The sequence below is a fragment of the Hypanus sabinus genome, chromosome 30 (assembly GCF_030144855.1).
Source record: "Hypanus sabinus isolate sHypSab1 chromosome 30, sHypSab1.hap1, whole genome shotgun sequence".
NCBI classification, from domain to species: Eukaryota; Metazoa; Chordata; class Chondrichthyes; order Myliobatiformes; family Dasyatidae; genus Hypanus; species Hypanus sabinus.
Genome location: NC_082735.1, coordinates 17476672 through 17492240, shown reverse-complemented (window position 1 = coordinate 17492240; position 15569 = coordinate 17476672). Strand labels below are relative to the sequence as shown.

Sequence of the window (15569 nt, the reverse complement as noted above, 5' to 3'; positions counted from 1 at the left end):
GTTTTTATGTTTCCCACATTAAAGGTCACATCAGCAAAGCAGAATTTGCTCAGTCCTGCATCGAATTGTCAGCCTAGACTTCTATGCCTCTATCTCTGAACAGGGCCTTGAATTTACACCTTGCGTATCAGAGGTGGGAGGACCTTTAGGAATCCTGCCCAATTTTAGTCTGTGACAGAGCAAATCAGTTTCTGATGTTACGATTCCACTAACCTGGCACACTTGGAATTTTGCCGAGGTAGTAGATTTCACACGCTGTAATTTCACTTTTTTAAATGTTGCACAGTAGAACAGTACCTTTGCTGGTGAACCCAGTAAGTTTCAAGGACAATGGGAGCTGGAACCAGGTGAGTTGAGAGGGAGCACAGAAATCAGGGCTCAAGTGACAAAGGGAACATAGGAACAGAGATCCAGGTGTGTGAAAAATAGCTCAGGAACTGGATTCATTGATCACAACAGTCTTAGAAAGTGGGAAACAACCTGGTGAAATCAAGACATCAACTTTTCTTGGCAGATCATTCCCGCCTAGCTAGAATCTCAATCCCAGCACAAGCTGCCTTGGAGAGGACTGTGGTGAGGTTGAGATGAGAACAAGAGTAAACATGAGAGAACCTAGCTAACAAGAAGGAAAGAATGGAACAGATCAAAGGAGTGAGGATATTCCTCTAATCTCCTTGTAGACTGGGCATTTGCCAAGAAAATCTAGAAAAAGCTCAAATGGTCCTTGTCCAGCTTCACCTGAGTAGCTCTGCAAAAGCGGACTCCATCAACTATGGGTTCCTCCCAGGTATGTAGACTGAGAGATCACCTGAAGATCGTCAAATTGCACTTCGTTCTGTCTGAAACTTATGTTGGTCTTCTGGCTTAGAGATATTGTAAGGAATATCACCTTTTGACACCTGCAAAGGTGTTCAGGAGTAGGACAACAACCTAAGTTTCTATTACCAGTGAATTCTGACGTGTGCTGCCTTGTCGAGTAGACTTCAAATGCTTCACGGATGCTCTATTTAAAGAAGAAATGTGAGTCACATTGATGTAGGAGAAGGAATTGATGGCAGGAAGAATGTAGAGGAGTATAAATTGTGTTTGCTAGATGAATTATGATGAGCTGGCCGGTGGTGTAGTTGCACCTGCACTGGACTTCAAGCCGAGTGGCTCCAGGTTCGAATCTGGCTGGCTTCTTCCGTGCCTCCCAGCCAGGCTGGGCTAGCCAGCATCGAGCTAGCAACTCGACCTTCTCAAAAAAATTAGCAGACAAATGCTAAAGAAACAGAAAGGTTGCTGCCTGATATGCCACAACGTGCGGAGAGGAGGAACAACAACATAAGTTATGAATAATGAATGTTTAGAAATAAAAAAGATAGTAATTTTACAGATTTTTGATAAACTCAAACTCTTCGCTGTTGTGTTTTATAACTCCAGAAGCTAATAGAAAGAAAAACATGAGATGCCAGAACATGTATACACACAGTATACTACTGTATTTAACACAACTATTATATAAAAATCCACAAGATAGTAACCTTTAAATTGCCCTATTCAAGTGTAAAGATTTAATTGCTGTGGAAGATTCCTTACTCTTGTGGGATAATGTCTTTCCTTACAAGGGAAGTCACTCTGCTTTGTAGGTGAGACTTGTGGCTGTGAAACAATCTCAGGATTTGGGCCTACCCCATGGTGGTTGTAAGAGTTCACTCTAGGACTGCAGGAAGTGGTTCAGAAGCTCTAGCCACCTTTCTTCTCTAACAATTGATCCTGTTCTCCTCAACTGAGTGTGTCGTCTCCAGATGACATAAGATGCAGCCTCCACTCTGTAGCAGAGTGGTCCAGTTCTGTCCTTAATCTTTCCGAGTGCTCGCTTTTGATCATCTCTGTGGCTCCTCTCCAGGAGTGAAACATTGAACCATCTTGTTTGAGGAGCCCTAAAGCTGGCTCAGCTGTCCGTCCTGCATATTCCTACTGGGACTGGGTTTCTGGAGATCCAGAGGGAAGACCCAGGGAAAGTGGAGTGTGCTGCACTGTAGTACAGTTTTAGTTGAAAGTCAGTGTAGTGTGTTCTGCTGACATCGCTTCAGTTCGTATTTTAGACTGGACAAACCTTCTGCCAAGTTATTTGCAGCCGATGTAACGGTGCAGATGGAACGTCTTGTTTGACTGATTGTCAGGAGTGATTGAAACTGTCCACAACATACCGTGGTTCATTGTCACTGACTAAGTGTTCTAGAACACTAGTCCTTGAGACGAGTCTTCCCAACACGTCGACAATGTGTAGGCCATAGTGGAGGCTAATAACATTTCTCTATTCCTAGACCATGTCCTCTGGTCTGAGACTCCTCCTCTATAGGAAACATTCTTTCCACATCCACTCTACTTAGGCCTTTTAATATGCTATAGGTTTCAATAAGATTTCCCCCCTCAATTTCTAAGCTCCAGTGATTACAGGCCCAAAGCCATTAAATGTTCTTCATTCATTAGCCCTTTCGTTCCCAGAATAATTCTCGTGAACTGCCTCTGGACCCTCTCCAATGCCAGCACATCTTTTAGATAAGAGGTCAAAAACAGTTGATAATGCTCCAAGTGCAGTCTGAGCAATGCCTTATAAAGCTTCAACACTACATCCTTGCTTTTATATGTGGGTGAGAATGAGATTGCCAGGTGGTATGTTACATCCTGGGTACCAGGTTCTGGGATATCTTCAGTATTCTTAAGTGGGAGAGTGAACAGCCAGAAGTTATGGTCCATGTAGGTACCAATGACATGGGTAGGATGAGTGATGAGGTTCTGCATAGGGAGTTCAGGGAGTTAGGTGCCAACTCAAAGGGCAGGATCTCTAGGATTGTGATCTCAGGATTGCTACTCATGCCACATATGAGTGAGGCTAGAACTAGAAAGATTATACAGTTTAATATGTGGCAGAGGAGTTGGTATAGGATGGAGGACATAAGATTTTTGGATCGTTCGTCTCTCTTTCAGGGGAAGTGGGACTTGTACAGAAGGGATGGTTTGCAGCTAAACTGGAGGGGTACTAATATTGTGGTGTGAAGATTTCTCAATGCTGAACAGTGGAGTTTAAACTAGAGTTGCAGGGGGGTGGGAACCAGAACATGTTAGTGGAGAGGTTGATGAGGCAGATATTGGTAAGACCTCAGACAAGGTTAGGGATTAAAATGTAGAACATGGTGCCACAAAATCAAGAAGAGTGAATACAGGACCTTTTAAGGGCATCCTTTTAGAGCAGAGTTGAGGAGGGATTTCTTTAGACAGAGGGTGCTGAAACTGTGGAATTCTTTGCCACAGGCAGTTGTGGAGGTCAAGTCTTTATGTATATTTAAGGCAAGGTTGATAGATTCTTGATTGGTCAGGGCATGAAGGGATACAGGGGAAAGGCAGGAGATTAGAGCTGAGAGGAAATTTGAATCAGCTATGATAAAGTGGTGGAGCAGACTAGATGGGCCAAATGGCCTAATTCCACTCCTATTTCTTATGGTCTTATATTCTAATGAATCCTCTGCGTCATCACAGGGTTGAGTTACATTCATGCTTTGAGAGAATTACGCATAAATATTGATCATAATTGAAGTTAAGAGTAAAATCTGTGTGAAGTATTGGGTACAAATTCCATTTTAAGGTATAATAGTTAGTGAGATTTTGCATAGTGTTGGTAATTTCTTAAAACAAATCATTTGTAGTGTTTGTATTCATCTTATTTTCTTGGTATTTTGCCTTCATCTTAATACATTTTTAAAAGAATTTTGAACTGTGTTGGCCTCTTAAGCCTAGACTAGATTTTACCCCATCGGTATGGGTTTGAGTCAATGCCCAGAGGGTCACGGCAAGGGACAACTACCTTTAATATACAGAGATGAACCAAAACCTATTTTTTCGTTGCCTTTTCTAGTGACACAAACTATTGCTAAAAACTCTGTCAGTCTGAGCCAGACACATTGCCAAATGTAGAGATGGGAAATAAAGAGGACTTATTGCAGCTTCAACAATCTCTGTTCAGTCCTAATCTTGGATGCTGTGTAATGTTGACACTTTTTTCCCTCCTTGTGTTCTGTGTTCTTCTTGTATTCCAAAGATCTTCTGGTCGGTAGGTCAATTAACCACTGCAAATTGTTCCTGAAGTGAATTGCATTCGGTTTGAGACAAGGTTTCAACATGTCAATGAGTTTGGTGTGTTGAAGATCGGAGGATGGAAAATAACGGAAGATGTAGAGTATTGGGTGTGTGTTGGGGATGAGAGCATCATGACAGTCTGCCAAAACATGGAGCAAGGACCTACCAGTAATGCTTCTAGTATTGATCAACACTCACCGTGCCAGACAGAATACAGCTCTGGTGCAACTCTCTTCAATGCTCCCTGAGCAAATGCCTTTGTTAAAAATATGGGGGAACATGTACCATTTGATCTCCAGAATCAAGAGCATTGTAACAGATAAATTGCTCTGCAGGGCAGTACTATATGTATTATTTGACGTGATATTTTTCAAATGAGGCAGTTGTCCCTACCAGCCAAGACAGATCCTGTGCTACTATAGAAAATTGCAAAGAAATTATCACTAACTTGATGAATGCATATATCTTTGTGAACATTACTGAACTAGAATATATCATGGTTACCTTGCAGAATGACAATAGCAATTGTTAGATTAAAGAACCTTTATCATCTGTGAAATGCTTTGGCCTAATCTGAAGTAGTGAAATTTGTAATATAACACAACATTGTTTTAGTTTTCACTGGGACGGTATTTAACAACTTCTTTGGTAAACTAGATAGCAAAGATCTGTATGCTTTTGTGATTGTTTTTCTTTTATGATGTAGAATTATCGACCTATAAAAGGCTTTCAGCTCTGCGATAAACTTACAGAAACTTAGATCTTGATCAGAAGTTTTGCTCCCTGTCCAAAGTCTCTTCTCTAAGGATCTTTGTGCCTCTGTAATGAATAGCATTCTTCTGACTCAATTCTGTGTCTTGCTTACAAAGATTAAACAATTTGACGTCTTCAAAAAGTGGTGTCTGAAGAAGACAGGAGCCAACATTATAGACCTTCAGTTTCCAGGACATGCCCTCTTCTCATTACTACCATCAGGGAGAAGGTACAGGAACCTCAGAAAGCAGCTTCTATAGACAATAGGTGCAGAAGTAGACCATTCGGCCCTTTGAGCCTGCACCACCATTCTGAGACCATGGCTGATCATCTACTATCAATACCTGGTTCCTGCCTTGTCCCCATATCTCTTGATTCCCCTATCCATAAGATACCTATCTAGCTCCTTCTTGAAAGCATCCAGAGAATTGGCCTCCACTGCCTTCTGAGGCAGTGCATTCCACACCCCCACAATTCTCTGGGAGAAGTTTTTCCTTAACTCTGTCCTAAATGACCTAACCCTTATTCTCAAACCATGCCCTCGGGTACTGGACTCTCCCAGCATCTGGAACATATTTCCTGCCTCTATCTTGTCCAATCCCTTAATAATCTTATATGTTTCAATCAGATCCGCTCTCAATCTCCTTAATTCCAGCGTGTACAAGCCCAGTCTCTCTAACCTCTCTGTGTAGGACAGTCCGGACATCCCAGGAATTAACCTTGTGAATCTACGCTGCACTTCCTCTACAGCCAGGATGTCCTTCCTTAACCCTGGAGACCAAAACTGTACACAATACTCCAGGTGTGGTCTCACCAGGGCCCCGTACAAATGCAAAAGGATTTCCTTGCTCTTGTACTCAATTCCCTACCTCAATTTCTACCTCCCTGCCATCGGATTTCTGAAATGTCTATGAACCATGAACATGTCCTCACTATTTTGCTCCTTTTGCTCTTAAAATATATTTCTCATTGTAACTTATACTACTTTTATGTTTTCTACTGTACTGTTGCAAAACTACAAATTTCATAACACACATCAGCAATGATAAACTTGATTTTAATTTGAGCAGTACAACGCTACAGTAATCATTGCTGTTGCTGCCTCATAGTTCCAGGGACCTGGTTATGATTCTGATAAGATACTGCTTCTGGAGAGTTTAGAGCAGTGGTTCCCAATGTGGGGTGTACACCCCACAGGGGGGTAATTTGATTTTTAAGGGGGGCAATTTGAGAATGAGTTATTAACTGAATTTTTTCTAGTAAGTCGGTGTGAGTATGAGTGTGTGTGCGAGTTAATACATATGTGTATATACAGTATGCATACATAAAAATACTTGTGTGTATGTACATGTGGAATTGCATATGTACTGTATATATAGTGTATCACCATCATTACAACCATCAAATGACTTTCATAATTAAATTAATGAATTGACTGATGTAGGAAGGAACGAATGAACAAGTCGAAACGCATAAGAAATTCGTACGAGGTCGCACCAATGCTGCTTTTTGCAGTAGCCTTCGGTTCTTGGTGGTGTGAAGGTGTGTACATTGCATCATCTCTTTTAAATGGTGTATCTGCCTTTGTATGCTGTAGAAACGAATTGGCATTGTTCATTTATTATTATTATTATTATTATTTCAATATCACTTAATGTTTTTTTTTACAATTTCTTAGTAATTTCTTCCTCAGAACTTTAATAGTCCTTTGGTTATTTTATTTTTCTCTTTCATGAATGCCATGTTTAAACTTGAAGCTTGTTTAAACCAAGTTAATGCTTCCTCCAGGTGAATAGGAGTTCACTTTTTGAATAATAAGAATTATATATCACCACAGGGGGCATCAGGATTTTAGAAGTGATTAGGTGGGGCATGGCCAAAAAAAGGTTGGGAACCACTGGTTTAGAGGCTCTCCGTGATTGCTTGGTGTTGCGATTCCAGAAGTTTGCTGATCAGTAGGTTAATTGGCAAATTGCTCCAATGTAGGCAAGTGGAACAAAACTTGGGTGGGGAGGGGTAGGTTGATGTAAGTTTGACAGAAAAAGTGTAATTAAGTGTAGGATTAGTATCAATGGTTGTTTGATAGAATATAGGACAGTATAGAACATAGAATAGTACTGCACATTACAGGCCCTTCAGCCCACAATGTTGTGCTGACCCTCAAACCCTGCCTCCCATATAACCCCCCTACAAATTCCTCCATATACCTGTCCAGTAGTCTCTTTAAACTTCACTTTAAACTATTGGAAAAAGTCCATTAGCCCATAATATTGTGCCAAATTAATAAATAAACACCCAACTGAACTAATTCCTTCTAGCAGCACAATGTCCATGTCTCTACATTCTCTATATATCTATGAGCCTCTTAAATGCCTCTATTGTGGTTGCCCGCAGTCCCACCCCTGGGACTGCATTCCAACCATCCACCACTGACTGTGTAATCATGCCTATCTCCTTTGAACGTCCCCTCGCTACTTAAATGTATGTCTTCTGTATTGGACATTTCGACCCTGGAGAAAAGACACCAGCTGCCTGCCCCTAATATGCCTTTGATAATCTTATAAAATTCTGTCCGGTTTCCCTGGATGTTAGGTGTTAAAACAGTGGGCTGACAAGCCCGTTCCCATGCTGTGGCACTGAAGGGCTCATTAAAGAACATGTGTCAGGAAAAAACAATATCATATTGGTAAATTATCATTTGTCCATAATTTTTAATATATTAAATCATATTGCTTTATTATTGTCGAATGAGCTTCAGTGGACAACTGTTACAACTCTGCAACGGAAAGCAATGAGCATACCGCGGAAAAAAATGTTAAAGAGAAAGTTTAGAGCAGGCAAACATGCAAGAACATAACATGATAGATTCCAGGTCACAAGTCCATCTTATCGTACTGGGAGCAAATAGTGGGATAGAACTGTTCTTAAACCTGTGGTAGTGTCGTTAGTAAATCATATACTGTACATGTAGATAGATATTTCTGCCTGACAATAGAGGCATTTAAATATACATTATATATTTGTAAATATTAAGAATGAATTGCATTTTTGAGGGAGGAAATGCTGCCTTAATTTAATCTGTTGAAATCAAAGGGCACAAGGAGACTAGGGTCTCTAGTGCCCAGAACAACCACAAACAGGGGAAAATCTGCAAATGCTGAACATTTAACAAAGGTTATTCTTTTTTTCTCCCACGGATGTTGCCTGGCCTGCTGAGTTCCTCCTGCATTTTGTGTTTATTGCTTGAATGCCCAGAATAAAGCTGTATGAGTGCAGCTACACACAGAAAATGCCGGAGGAACTCAGCGAGTTCGGCAGCATCTATGGAAAGAGTTAACAGCCAATGTTTCGGCCGAGATCGTTCTTCAGGAGTGTGATGGCGGGGGGTGGTGTGGTAAAGGTGTGAATTAAGCGGTGGGGGTAGGGGAGAGAGGCTGGCTGGAAGGAAGGTGAGTGGGTGAATGGACCTGACTCCAGTGTTAACCTTTGCCCCGGAAGCGCTGTCCTCACTCCTTCCCCCGCTTCTGCCGGCGGACGTTTCGCTGGGCATCAGGTGTCGGCCGGAGCCACTCCAATGGAGGCGCGGGGCCGCCGCAGGGCCTCGCACAGTCCCGGCCGCGACAGGGTGCGCGTCAAGAGCGAGGCTGCGGCCTACAAACGGCGCCGCTCGAGTTCCGGCTCGTCCGGCGGCAGTCTGTCTCCACCCGGACACTGGAGAGGCCGCTCCCCGGCCCGGAGGGAGCCGAAGCCCGGACCTGGCACACAGAGACACCCGCGGCCTGAGGCCAAGTATAGGCGGGTAAGTACGGCCTAGCAGCACGATTCCTGGACGCCGAAGCAGGGACTTCCGGCATCGAGCTGAAGGAGCGGCCGGTGACGGGAAAGGGAAATAGAAGGAAGGAGGTGGGGTGAGAGCCGGCGTGGGTGGAGGGAGGGGGCCCTTCGGCGAGAGAGGAGGAAGGGAGGGGTCATCTGGTAAGAGGGAGAGAGTTGGTCACCTGGCGAGGTGGAGGGAAGTAGGGGGTCATCCAGCGAGGGGGGTAAGGAGGAACAGATGGAGTTTAACTGTTGTGGGTGTTGAGGGGAAGGAAAGGGCTTCTTTGCTGGAGGGGGAAGGAGGGAAGTGGAGGAAGGCAGGAGTGTTATTGGGAGGGAGGCAGTGGGAAGGGGAAGCAGGAACTGAAAGTGGTGGGGGGGGGGGTGTCAAATTGTTGGGAAGTTGCGTGTTTGCTTTCATAGCCATCACTCTCCCAGTTCAATTCAGGGAAATGTAACAAGAATGTAATTCTCTGGCGAGGGTTAGAGAGTGGGAAAGAAATTGGTTTTGTTTCAAGAATGGGTGCATTATGAAAGAGTTTTACCGGAGGGAAGGAGAATCCGGTTCTGGTAGCTGGTAACTCAGTCACTCAAATTGCACCAATGTAAAAGAACTTGGAGGTAGAACAAAGATAGTGATGTGGTACATTGCTGGAATCTGGAATATACGAGTGGTGAAAATGAAATTGGCAGTGATGTCAAAGGGTAACTTCTTGAAAATGGAGGGCAGTCGTGAAGTGTGCTTAAAAAAAAAAGCAGGGAAGTGAGGCAAGTTGGGCAGATCTTTTTAATAGATACTATGGACTGAACTTATACATTTATTGCTCAAAATCCAAATTTGAGCTTGGAGGCAATTCTTAATTTGTCCTGGTGATAGATACTTATGCAAGTCAAATTTAAAATTGTGCATGCAATGTTGTTTTCTGTTTGGGTCATTTGTTTCATGAAGTAGTTTGCCCAAAAAAAAAACTTGGAGTTCTTTTAAATCCTAGCTGTGTTGACTTAGCAAAATTGGATTTTCTGATTGTATCTAGGAACGACATGACCATCCGCGACAGGAGCGCCATGAAAGATGTCACAGAGACCACTCCGAAGGGAAAGAGCACCGACACAAGAAGGCCGATGACAGAGAGCGACGCAGGGAGTGGTCGGACCGTGGGCGGGCCCACAGCAAAAAGAATGGTGGGCCTCGCACTGAAGACGGTGCTAGTGGCCGAGACAGGGAGGTTCAACAGCTCCACGAGCAGCAGGCCGAGCGCGAATTGCACAATGAAAGGCGGCGCCAGAACCGTGACCGTTTGAAAACACTCACAGCCAAGAATCCCCAGGCTGAACCAAACAGTAGCCAGGCTGGTCGGGGCAATACTGCGCAGGTTAAAGAGGAGCCGAATTTTGAGTTATCTGGTGCTCTTGTGGAAGATGCAAACACCTTTCGTGGGGTGGTGATAAAATACAACGAACCGCCAGAGTCCAGAGTCCCAAGGAAACGATGGCGTCTTTATCCGTTCAAGAATGACGAGCCCCTCCCAGTTATGCACATTCATCGCCAGAGTGCCTATCTTTTGGGTCGTCAGCGAAGAATAGTGGACATCCCGATTGATCATCCCTCCTGCTCCAAGCAACATGCAGTGCTGCAGTACAGGTTTGTGTTGATCTCTGAATAAATACAATTGGGAAGAAGGAGATTTAGGTGTCTCCTTTTACATGTACTCAAAGAAATTAAAGCAGCTCAATTTGATTAACCTACTCTCCTTAAATCACTTCTCGATAACAGACTTGATGGTACCCCAGGCTACTGTGGGAGGCGGGGAAGGAGATTGCTGAGCCTCTGGCAATAATCTTTGCATCATCAATGGAGACGGGAGAGGTTCCGGAGGATTGGAGGGTTGCGGATACTGTTCCATTTTTCAAAAAAAGGAGTAGAGACAGCCCCGGAAATTATAGACCAGTGAGTCTTACGTCAATGGCCATTAAGTTGATGGAGAAGATCCTGAGAGGCAGGTTTATGAATATCTGGAGAGGCATGATATGATTAGGAATAGTCAGCATGGCTTTGTCAAAAGCAGGTCATGCCTTATGAGCCTGATTTAATTTTTTGAGAATGTGCCTAACAGATTGATGAAGGAAGAGCAGTAGATGTAGTGTATATGGATTTCAGCAAGGTATTTGACAAGGTACCCCATGACAAGGTGCTTATTGAGAAAGTAAGGAGGCATGGGATCCAAGGGGATATTGCTTTGTGGATCCAGAACTGGCTTGCTCACAGAAGGCAAAGAGTGGTTTAGATGGGTGGATGGAGGTCGGTGACCAGTGGTGTCCCTCAGGGATCTGCTCTGTGACACCTACTCTTTGTGATTTTTATAAATGACGTGGAAGTGGAGAGATGGGCTAGTAAGTTTGCTGGTGACACAAAGGTTGGAGGTGTTGTGGATGGTGTGGAGGGCTATCAGAGGTTACAGCGGGACATTGATAGGATGCAAAACTGGGCTGAGAAGTGGCAGATGGAGTTCAACCCAGATAAGTGTGAGGTGTTTCATTTTGGTAGGTCAAATAGGATGAGAGAATGTAGTATTAATGGTACGACTCGGCAGCATGGAGGATCAGAGGGATCTTGGGGTCTGAGTCCATAGGACACTCGAAGCAGCTGCATAGGTTGACTCTGTGGGTAAAAAAGCATACGGTGCATTGGCCTTCATCAACTGTGGGATTGAGTTTAGGAGCCGAGAGGTAATGTTGCAGCTATATAGGACCCTGGTCAGACCCCACTTGGAGTACTGTGCTCAGTTCTGGTCACCTCACTACAGGAAGGATGTGGAAACCATAGAAAGGGTGCAGAGGAGATCTACAAACATGTTGCCTGGATTGGGGAGCATGCCTTATGAGAATAGATTGAGTGAACTCGGCCTTTCTTCCTTGGAGTGACGGAGGATGAGAGGTGACCTGATAGAGGTGTACAAGATGATAAGAGGCATTGATTGTGTAGATAGTCAGGGGCTCTTTCCCAGGGCTGAGATGGCTAGCACGAGAGGGCACAATTTTAAAGTGCTGGGAAGTAAGTACAGAGGAGATGTCAGGGTTGAGGTTTTTTTATGCAGAGAGTGGTGAGTGCGTGGAATGGGCTGCCGGCGACAGTGGTGAGGCGGATATGATAGGGACTTTCCAGACTCCTGGACAGTTATATAGAGGGCTATGGGTAACCCTAGTTAATTTCTCAGGTAAGGACATGTTAGGTACAGCTTTGTGGGCCGAAGGACCTGTATTGTGTTGTAAGTTTTCTGTGTTTCTTTTTCATTGTGATTCCAAACTGTTTTGTATTGTGAGGAAGTTTGAGTATCAATTCTAATCCTTTCATTTTGTTAGGCATCTCCCTTAAGAAAATTGCTTTTTTTTTTGGCTCATTGTAAATGCTAATATATTGTTAATAAAACAAGCTGCAGTAAATAGAACATAAAGCAGTATAACATTGCAGTGTTATGCCTATCTTGATGCCAATTTGTATTAGATATCCTCTGTGTATCATCCATATCACTCCACTTGCGAGTGAATGAGGCCAAACTAGACATGCAACCGTGGGCAGTACGATCTGGAGATCATATAGTTCCCTTTGTAGCAAGCTCCCCCTCACCACACAACTGATGTTCCTCAACGAACAGCAGAGACAGCTACAGTTTGCTAGCAGCAGCGTCGCAGGAGTTGCCAGTCAGCGTTGAACTCAACGTAGGACTGCCTGTTGATTTTTCCCGGGGTGGGGGGGTTATTCCCGAAGCCTTCCCATGAGTGGGTATAGCTGCAAGGCAGCAGAGATTTAAAGTTAGTTTTCTTTCTAGATGAGCTGCCAGCCATGGCTGACAAGCCCCATCTGCCTGAAGCAAGCTATGAGTAAAAATGACTCCACTGGGCTTAGTAAGTAAACCACATGTGAAGGTCAGGAGCTGGACTTGGTTGTTAAAGGCTATTTGAGACACACGCCATTGGGAGCATTTAATAGGTTGTGGGAGCTTGTCAAGTACTTTGATCCATAACTTACTGAATTAATATTTTCTGTCCTTGCTAGTATGAAGGTGGTTTACCTATTTATGCAGGTACTTCTATGACAATAGGTGTGTAACAGCCTAATGTAATATTGTATGGAAATACAAGATAATACTGATGCAGACGTGTTTTATACATTTAACAAGGTGCTTTATTAATGCAACAGAGTTTGTCAGTTTTTCAATGTTCGTCATCAGCCAGGTCATACTGTCTGTGAACTCCCTGTCGATTGCCTCCTTAGGCTTCAGTATTAGTTTTTTTTACTTTTAAGTCCTCCTGCGCGAGAGCCAACATCTGTCCGTTGTTTAAGTTTTTCTAGTCTGTAACTGGACAAACGCACACTTTGACAGTGAGATTCAACACCAAACATGTTGCGTGTTTTCGGTAGATGTGTCCTGCACATGCGCAGTAGGAGAGGATTCGCCGAAATATCCGTTTTAATGTGAACAGAGATATTTTTTAAAAAGCACAGTGTGGACGCCTATTGTTTTTACGCGAAACCGGCGTTTTCAAAGTTATCCAGTCTAAGGCTACATCCACACTACGCTGGATAAATCTGTAACTGAAGCTTTTTCTCTTCATTTTTAACCTCCATCCACACTAAAACGTCATTTTCGTCCCCCGAAACCGGAGCTTTTCAAAAACGCTTTTGCCCTTGCTGGTATTAAGGTGGTTTTACCTATTATGCAAGTACTTCTCTAACAATAGATGAGTAACAGCCTAATGTAACATTGTATGGAAATACAAGATAAACCGGCCTTATCAAAATTTTCCCTTCTCGTGTGGATGTAGCCTAAGATAAAGCACAGGACTGTGTTACTGTCTTTCACTCATTTAGTAACTCGTTATTAATGTTAGAGTCGTTGTTGGCATTTAAAAGACTTGTTAGCCCATTCTCAGAACATCATCCACCAATCTGTACTAATCCCATTCCCATTAACACCTGCTACACCTCTCCCATCTCCCCTTCTGCCACTCACTCACACAATGGGGCCAATTAATTTACCAACCCCCATGTATTTGGGTTGTGGGTGAGAAAATCTACTTGAGTTTGCAAATTCCAGAGCCATGAATAAATCTGGTTGCTGGAGTTGAGGCAGCAGCTTTACCATCCTACCCCAGTATGCACATTTTTGCTTCCCTCCTTGGGAAAAGTACAAATCCCTTAAGGCTGAAATGGAATTTAATATTTAAAAGTACAGTCACTGAATAACATGCTGTCTATTTTCTCTTCATAGACTTGTCGAGTTCACGCGTAGCGATGGTACACCTGGCAGGAGGGTGAGGCCATACATCATCGACCTGAGCTCCGCCAACGGCACCTATCTTAACAATCAACGCATTGAAGTCCAGCGATACTATGAACTCCGGGAAAAGGATGTGCTGAAATTTGGTTTCAGTAGCAGGGAATATGTCATTTTGCACGAATTCTCAGATACTGCTGAGGTGGATGCAAAACAAGAACAGGATGATGATGATGAAGAAGTTGAAAGTTAATGTTTAAAAGAAAACCTCACTCTGCATCTTCACTTCCCCCTTGCAGTTGAATGGTTATGATCTAATTGGAAGGACCAATGGACAATTGACTACTTTTGTTTTTTTCTGTCCAAGTGAAGCCAACAGCGAGTGCATATTGACTCTCACACTGGGGTTCCAGATCAATTTGTGTTTGAAATGCAGCCTGGCTAACAGGATTGGACATGCAATCCCTTCAGACCAAACGTTTAAAGTTCTATTTTGCAGTCGACTTTTCATGTGTTGTAATCTGGTTCATTGCCTTCAGTGTGGCATTCGGGAAGCTTACGAGATAGTAGCAAAGCCCATGGAATTGCTGCATAGATTTTACCAAGCAGCTGCAAAAGGGCTGTAGTTAACTATTTAGGAAGAGACAATTGTTTTTATTGTTGTTTTGTTAGATTCAAGTTATTTAATGGAGAGCAATGAACTCCATGAGCAAGTTTATCAATGGGCTCTGGTCTGAGGATGTCAGACAACAAGTTGTCATATGACTGATCTTTTATACATCTGTTGGCTTCGCGAGCTTTGAGATGTTTGGTTGTAAGTCTCAAGCCTTTAATTTTTCTAACTGAAAATTGTGCACAGTGTCCTTTATAATTTAAAGTTCTTTACATGATATTTCAGAACCCTCTGGCATTTGAATTAATGGTAAAAATGAGCAGAACATTTTTTTTGTCTGAGAATTGTCTTTAACCTTGTGTTAAAATAGAAGATGCTATACTTCCTCACAGGGTTTATCTTTCTAATTTTGATTTTGTTGCTATTTTGGTTAATGAGAGGGAAAGCGGGGATTCTATTGCTAGTAATATATGATGTCCGGTTATATAAATGCTGTAGCAAGGCAAGAGATTTTTGCTTGAAGGTTTTTTTTTAATCTGCCAGCAGTGAATTGTTGTTTTGAATTACATTGAGGAGCAGTAAGTAACAGGAACCTCAACAAACTCCTACATAGTAAACTTTGAAATATAATCCTCTGCATCTTGCTATTGATTCATCACGTTTGATTTGGATACAGTCACAAATATAGCTGTACTTGTGCACAGTGAAAATGACATGCCAAGGACATTGACCAACAGGAGCATTAAACATTAATTTCAAATTATACCGTGTCTAATACTTTCATTAAATGTGTACTTTCTACTGAAACTTTCTTTATATAGAATTCCTGGATATACAGAAATTCAACCAATTTCAATTGCAGCATAGATCAAATTAATTTAAATCCATGTACAGTTTGTTAGTAATTGAAAATCACAATTTGACCCACCACCTGAGCTTGGAGTCTTTCAGCTGGCAGTTTAATCTAATTTTGGTCTGTAAAATTCTTGAAT

At 42.8% G+C, this 15569-nt stretch overlaps 1 protein-coding gene across 1 annotated transcript; it reads left to right on the top strand.

The window, feature by feature from the left end:
- Positions 1 to 8356: 8356 nt before the first annotated feature.
- On the top strand, positions 8357 to 15340 carry snip1 (Smad nuclear interacting protein). Its single transcript, XM_059954371.1, has 3 exons — positions 8357 to 8671; positions 9723 to 10330; positions 13959 to 15340. Exons 1-3 carry the CDS (start codon positions 8447 to 8449, stop codon positions 14215 to 14217), a joined length of 1092 nt encoding a protein of 363 aa, XP_059810354.1. The 5' UTR covers positions 8357 to 8446; the 3' UTR covers positions 14218 to 15340.
- The last annotated feature ends 229 nt before the right edge of the window (positions 15341 to 15569 follow it).